The sequence below is a fragment of the Brassica rapa genome, chromosome A01 (genome assembly GCF_000309985.2).
Source record: "Brassica rapa cultivar Chiifu-401-42 chromosome A01, CAAS_Brap_v3.01, whole genome shotgun sequence".
In the NCBI taxonomy this organism is placed as follows: Eukaryota; Viridiplantae; Streptophyta; class Magnoliopsida; order Brassicales; family Brassicaceae; genus Brassica; species Brassica rapa.
Window position 1 is genome coordinate 15,502,441 of NC_024795.2, and position 7,837 is coordinate 15,510,277.

The 7,837-nt window shown below is 31.4% G+C and overlaps 1 protein-coding gene across 1 annotated transcript; it reads left to right on the forward strand.

The window, feature by feature from the left end:
• The first annotated feature begins 4,535 nt into the window (after nucleotides 1–4,535).
• Nucleotides 4,536–7,534, forward strand: LOC103873203 (dolichol kinase EVAN). The gene is made up of 13 exons (XM_009151626.3): nucleotides 4,536–4,906; nucleotides 4,974–5,086; nucleotides 5,152–5,352; nucleotides 5,421–5,525; nucleotides 5,609–5,679; nucleotides 5,762–5,842; nucleotides 5,914–6,128; nucleotides 6,228–6,417; nucleotides 6,501–6,566; nucleotides 6,646–6,734; nucleotides 6,833–6,947; nucleotides 7,028–7,079; nucleotides 7,166–7,534. Exons 1-13 carry the CDS (start codon nucleotides 4,716–4,718, stop codon nucleotides 7,378–7,380), a joined length of 1,704 nt encoding a protein of 567 aa, XP_009149874.1. The 5' UTR covers nucleotides 4,536–4,715; the 3' UTR covers nucleotides 7,381–7,534.
• Nucleotides 7,535–7,837: the final 303 nt, after the last annotated feature.

Below are 7,837 nucleotides of genomic sequence, written 5' to 3' on the forward strand. Positions count from 1 at the left end.
ATGTGGAACATTGCGGGTGTGCCTATGGTGGTTTCGAAGTGGTCTCCATATGAGGACTTATCAAAGGCAAATCTGATCACTCTCTGGGTTCATCTAACGAATGTCCTTATGAATATGTACTCATGGGAAGGTTTTAGTTTCATAACAAGTGCAGCAGGAGTCCCAGATCATCTTCATCCAGAGACAGTTGCTTGTACAAATTTCGAAATTGCGAAGTTGTTTGTGAATGCGGATTTATCTAAGGAGAAAGGAGATAAAGAGTATGAAGGAGGAATGGCCTTATGGTTTAGCACAAGATAGAGTTTTGGAGTTTTCATATCTATACTATACTAAAAGGAGAATAACTTGAAAGGAGAGGCTGTCCACATCAGCAAAGAAAATCACTCAACCATATGTTTTCAAATAGCCATGTCATATTGTTTTGCAAATTAAAATAAACTTTGATTATTGATTTATTAAACCATAGCCGACGTATACGATGCTCCTCCTTCCTTCGATCTCCACTTCGCTGGCTAAAAGAAAACCAAAACGTCATGTTTTCATTAATTTTTACTTAAAATAGAACATACTATAAAATAAGAAAACAAGATGACTAAGAAAAATTAACTGCCCAACCAAATACTAGACAACCCTACATGATAACTAAATGGACATTAACAATCAATCAACATCATTAAAAAATATCGAATCTAGAGATATCTTCCTCTCCTTAACTATGTTTGTTGCACTATATATTCTTCTTTTTTAGCCAAATATAATACACTTTAATATATATATATAATACATTTAGTATATATTATATTCTCAAATCTCAATATTGATAAAGTAATTAACATTTACATGCAAGAACACTTACGAAAAAATAACTTATTAAGTTAATGTTGTAGAAAAGAGGATAAGATAATAAAAAAACATACATAACACATTTGTAACAAATTAAAATATATAAATCAGCAGTTGGGTGTAGCGCAAGAAAATCTCTACGATTTAAGCCAATTTTAGCATTCTCTTAGAGTGTACTTCATATGATATTTTCAGTCTGGAAATATATATATACCATTAGATCAATTTTCCATAATTCTTTTAGTTGTTATTTCCAGTCTATCATATATATATATACCATTAGATTAATTTTCCATCATTTATTTATAATGTTATACCAAATAATTTTGTGTAAAGTTCAATTTAGTCACCAATCAATGCATTATGAAATAATTTTCTGTAAAGATCAATTTAGGTTAGAACATCACCAATCGATGCAATATGAGAAAGTTGTTCAAATCTCGAAAATTTATATTCTGATTTCCGTTATTATAACTCCATTTTAAACTGTTTAATAATTAATAATTAATTTAAGAGTGTAAAATAGTAATGAAAGTATGTTTCTACTCTAACATACAAACAATATTGCAATGTTATATATATATATATATATATATATATATATATAATTTTTTACAAAACAACAATGACTAATAACATCTGCATATTTGAAATACACATAATCTATCCAAAGTACTTTTACGTAGTATTTAAACATGGAATCATTCTCATTGAAATCTCCAGATTTCACATTTTTTTTATAAATTATCATTTAAAAAATAGTAAATACCAAACAAATTTTAATATTGAAAAACTATAGTTTCAAATTAAATATTATTGAATAATTTTTATTGGTTATCAAACTTTACAGATTTAAGTATTCAAAATGATTACACATTTATGAATATATATATATATGAAATGAAGGTCATTTACCTATTCTTCAAATAATAGTTTAAAAATTAAATCAGATTACTTATAAAGAAATATATGAAACATAAATAATAGAAAATATTAAAAAATTATTTAATATAGAGTATTTGAACTTTTAATAAAATTTAACATGATTACTAAAAGATTAATAGAATTTTAACTATGTTTAAATCTAAAATATATATTAAAATATAAATTAACAATATTTTGAAGAAAAAACTTATATTTTTCAAAATAATCCTTCTAATTTGTTAAATATTATATCAAAACAAATAAGTTATATAATTAAATTTTGCCATCTAAGTTTAATATTAAAAATATACATGCAAGTTTTATTGATAAACAAACCGCGCGTAGCGCGGTGATACCTCTAGTTTTTATAAAGTTGTTGTAGTTAAAGTCTGGAGAAGATAGAAGAAACTCTAAAATAGGCAACAATTGATGTAACAAGGTATTTTTCTTTTGAATTCAATTTAACATTCAATTAAAAAAAAAACATTCAATTTAGACAATTTTTTTATAAAATGACATATTTATTTTGTATTTAATTAGTTTTTAATATTTTTCACGTTTCCTTTACATCCATTAAAAGAGTTCATAATTCTATGTTTTTATTTAGTTTCTTTGACAAATTATGAAAAACTTAGGATGTTAAAAATAAGACATGCATTTATTTTTATCTTCTATTTAATTAATTTTTATTTTTGATATTTTATATTGTTTTTATGAATTCATGCATGTTATTGATAATTCATATATTTATACATCTAAAATAGTTATTTTAATAATTAACATACATATATAGTGAAACCTATATAAATTAATAATGTTGGGACTACACCAAAACTATAATTTTTTATTAATTTATAGAGATATTAATTTATCGATATACTAATTGAACCAAAAACTCAATTTGGGACTATAAAATTATATTATTTTATAGAAGTTTTTAGTGTATATTAATTTATAAATTATTAATTTAAAGAGGTTATATTGTATTTTTATCTACTATTTCATTAAATTCATATATAATTTTTATATATTATTTCTAAAAAGGTAAAATTTAAAGTATGTTTTAATAGTTGGATAATTTTATATTTATTTTATTAAAAATCATGTTTTTAATCATTCATATAAATGCCATAATAGTTTCAAAAATCATAGATGAAGATTTGGATAGTCCAATGACATATACAAAAATTGTCAATATTAGCTCTATGATTGAACAAAATATTACAAAATCGGAAACTGAACAAAGAGATCTTATGGAAAAAATGAGAGAAATTATTACAAATACATTACGGTAAACAAGAAATTATTACAATTTCATCGGTTGGGTTTTTATTATGTTCATGTGCTCTAATTTCTCCAAAAAGAAAACAATTATATCAAAATAAATTTGTGTGCTTCTTCTGTTCATCTCTAATGTGATCTTAGGTTGATTTATGAAGTTCTGAACATGTAAAATATTCAGAAATCAATCCATGTTGTTAGCTAACATGTCCAGTCCATTTTTATCAAGTTACAAATCCAAGAAGAATCAAAATCGAGTTGCTTCTTTGTTGTGCAAGAAGAGTGACGAAAATTAGGTGCCTAATTGAATGAAAATCTTCTTTTCTCTTGCATGCAAAAAATGCTTATTTCAAGAACAATATCTCTCCTCCAAACACTGATTTTATCATTTTCCATGTATTAAATATCTAGCTTCTCCAACAAGTTTAGTTTCATATAAATAAGTTGTAATCTCCATTGAAATAAAAAAAGCCTTTGATTGATTTTTTGGAACCTTGAGAATGATTCTCACTTTTCTTTCAATGGAGTGTAATATCCATCGATTTTTTTGATCCGTCTTGGTGCGTCATATCCAAGGGATCAAATTGATTCATCTTGGTGCGTCATATCCAGGGAATAACAACTTCATTGTCATCTAGATGCGTCATATCCTAGGGCAGCAGACTTTCGGCTTCCTTGTGCGATCATTCACTCCACATCCATTGTCTTTGAAGCTTTAGGGTTTCATATAAGCAAGGCTTATCCGTTTTACCAACTTAGAGTGCCGATTCCTTGGGAGATTTTCATCAATTTCATCCCTAAATAAACCTGTGCATTCATTAAAATGATAGCCAATAAAAAAATTTCAAATCATATTCTGTTTATAAAAAAATAAAAAAAAAATAAAATATTATTAATTGACAAAAAAAAAGAAATATATATTTTACATTGTTAGTGCCGTCAGCAAAAATCTAAACCCTAAACATAAAGCTCTAAATCCTAACCATAAAGCTCTAAATCCTAGAGCTTAGGATATAGAATTTAGGATTTTGCCGACAGTGTTTAGGATTTAGGATTTTGCCGATAACATTATTCATTTTTGGCTACTAATAATATTTTGTGATTATTTATTTTTGTTTTTTTATAAACAGAATATAACTTGACAAATTTTTATTGTTATATTCTGTTTATATCTTGGTAACTTTTTATTGGTCATCTTAACATTGTTATCAAAAATGATGAAGATGAGCATAACAAGAGGAACGAATAAGAAAGAAACATAGAGGAATATAATTGCAAGAATAAAAAGGAATGGTTATTCCATCTCATATTTAACAAGAAATTAATTTGTTTTTTATTTTTCTACCAAAAAAATAATAATAAAGAATGAGAAGAAAAAATTATTTCTTAAGAAAAGTAATTTTTTTAGGGAATATTAAGGAATACATTTGTTCCTAGTCGTTCATTGGTCACCGTTCATACCCAAAAACTCAATAAATTTTTGTGCAGGAGAGAGCGAGTAAAACCAAACCGATGAAATTGACTTTTCCACGTGATAAAAGTGGAGTGACCGTAAAGTCCGTGCCAAACCGTGTATCTACGGGACCCCTAATGCCTACAGGTCGCGTTTGGTGGCGGTCGAACGATTAAAATCCCAAGGAATGAGAAATCAACTGTAACCGGCGACGATGACGAAGAAGACGCCGTTAGTGACGGGAGAGAGAGTTGTAGTGGCAGTCGTGGTTTCTCGCGTTATCCTCTCTCTCCCTCTATCTCTCATCTCTCATGGCTTCTCCCTCTTCCTCCTCTCCCTCTCCGCCTTCCTCGTCGAAATACGGGCGGAGACTTCTCCCTTTCTTCTCTCTCGTTTCAGCCCCAGGTTAGTTTCCACAGAGAGACACGATTAGCTACGAGATTCAAGATCTTGTTAAGTTTTGTAATGGCAGGCGAGGTGCATCTTCAGGGATATTGCTGGGAGCAGTAACACTCCCTTCTGTTATGTTATCTAAGTTGGTACAGCTTACAAGAGCCATCTCACTTCATGAAGCTGGACAAGATGGTAATTTCACAGACTATTCTTAAGTTTGGCTTATGATTGCTCACTCACAAAACATGCCTTTGTAGAGCTCTCGCATGTTACAATGCAGTACTGGGCAGCATCTGCAAGCTGCTGCGCCATACTCATATATCTCTCTGTAACTATGTCTCAAGCCAAGAGAGCTGAGTCTTTGTCCTCGTCGCTTTGGCTTACGAGGGTTAGTTTAACTGGCACGGTCTTTTATGGGGTGGCATGCTTTGTTTCACTTTCCATGATATCACACTCTGGTAACTCTTAACATCCTGTTTTGGCTTTTGCTTGGTGTGTTCCACTGGTGACCTCTTTATCTCGACAGGCTTGAACACTTCATTAAAAATGTTGTGGATGTTATTTCACGGCCTTGCAGCTGTCAAGTTAATTCGACATTTGCTTTGCACTTTCCCTTCCTGTGCCTCCATCGGTACTTCTATTCACGTCTTGGATTAACATTCATGAGATGGATTGGATTAGACAAGTCATTAGATGATTTTGGATCTTATGTAGGGGAAGCACTTCTCGTAACCAGTGGCCTTGTTCTCTATTTTGGCGACTTTTTGGCATGCACAATTGCAAAGGTTTTAGTTTTCCAGTCTTTGTTGCTCACAAGAATGACTGAACGGTTTCGTTACTGTAACTTTGGTACATCGACTGTTACAGATCTGCGAGAATTTGATACCTGTGGATCTCGTCTCAATAAGCTATGGAATAAAGAGAACTGAAACCGGCATAATCGTCCAGGTGGTAAACCAAGATTAAATACACAACTTTTACTGTATTGCTAAATAGCAGCTCCCCTGTCTCCTTCTCAGGGTCTACTGTTGGGCCTCCTACTTTTCCCTATGGTGTTTAGATGTGTTGTGCATATATACGAAACCTTTTTGAGAAAAAGAGACGGTGGACAAAGAAACTGCAGTGATGCTGCAAAATCTATCTTATTCTTTGTTTCACTTGTTTTCTTTATGGTCCTCGCTGTTCCTTCTTGGATGCAGTTTGTTCATGATTTCCACCAGCATCCCTTCTTATGGTACTTCAATCTCTGCTCTCAGTTACTTATCTATTTTCCTTTCTACGCTAACTTCCACATGCTAAGATTGTATCTATTCTTCTTACTCTTCAATCCTAGGGTGCTTACATTTGTCTTTTCTGAACCTCTGAAGAGGATTTCACTATGTATCTACTGGGTGCTGTTGATCGTTGTGTCTGTCTCAAGATTCTACAGCATCTCGAGGAGTAGCAAGGTTGAGAGAATCCTGCTCCGGAAGTACTACCATCTTATGGCAGTTTTAATGTTCTTGCCGGCTCTTGTCTTGCAGGTGACTAATAATTTCTAATTTTACTATTTAGAAATCTGTTATGTATTAGTAGTTTCTTACAGTTTTCATATCCTTTCATTCAGCCTAAGTTTCTCGATCTAGCATTTGGTGCAGCACTGGCGGTTTTCATTGCATTGGAGATCATTCGAGTAAGCCCTATTCTGCATCACTTAACTTACCTTCACGGTCTCATCACTTATGCAAGATTATTCATTTTATTCAAACCAGATCTGGAGAGTACAGCCGCTTGGAGAGCCTTTACATCATTTCATGAATGCTTTCACAGACCATCGTGACTCAGAGCTTCTGATCGTCAGGTATTCACAAAGCTGTTTAGGGAACTCATTTGTCACAATATTTTTGTTAGGGTAACCACTGATGATGATGACGACATGTCTTTTTTTTTTTCTTGTAGCCACTTCTCACTCTTACTGGGGTGTGCGCTTCCAATATGGATGTCTTCTGGGTTCAATGACCGAGCTTTATCCCCATTTTCCGGGATCCTAAGCCTCGGGATTGGAGACACAATGGTAAGACTTTGCTCAGATATTACTTACATGCTACCTTTGGAAACCTCAAGTCTGTTCCACTGTAATTTTTTCGCTTACAGGCATCAATGGTTGGTCACAAATATGGAGTATTAAGATGGAGCAAGACAGGAAGTGAGCATCTTCTATTGCTTTAGGAAACTAATATTGTCAACTTGCACAATTAATGGGTTTTTTTTTTCTTTTTTTTTGCGGAACAGAGAAAACAGTAGAAGGAACAGCAGCAGGAATAACGTCGGTGATGGCAGTGTGCTTTGTGCTGGTCCCAGTGTTAGCATCAATGGGTTATATACTAAGCCAAGGATGGTGGTCGCTTCTTCTTGCGGTTACTGCCACCGGCATGTTGGAAGCTTACACGGCGCAGTTAGACAACGCATTTATACCTCTTGTCTTCTATTCACTTCTCTGCTTATAGTAAAGTGCTTTTAGTTGTTTTTTTCTCTTGTATACAGTAAAAGTTAATGTACATAACAAAGTATCTTTAAATAGAGCAACAACTAGATTATGACCCGTGCGTCCTGTTTTTTATAACTTTATATTATTCTTAATATGAATATGTTATCATACTATAGGAATGAAATTTATTTATATTGTTAGTGCGACTATGCATGTTAAGAAAGAAATCTTAACAAAATATTAAAAATAGTGTTTTAACACTTGAAAGGAATATGTTAAGATTAGAAATTTAAATTTACAACAATACTTTATAAACCTATCACATTAGAATTTTAATAGAAGGAGTACTCTTATATTTATAATAATACTAGGGCCTATAATAAAAGTTGTTTTATATTAATTTATGAAGTATCTAAAAATTATTATAGATAAAATTATTATAAATAAACAAATTATGAAAAAATTATGAGATCATA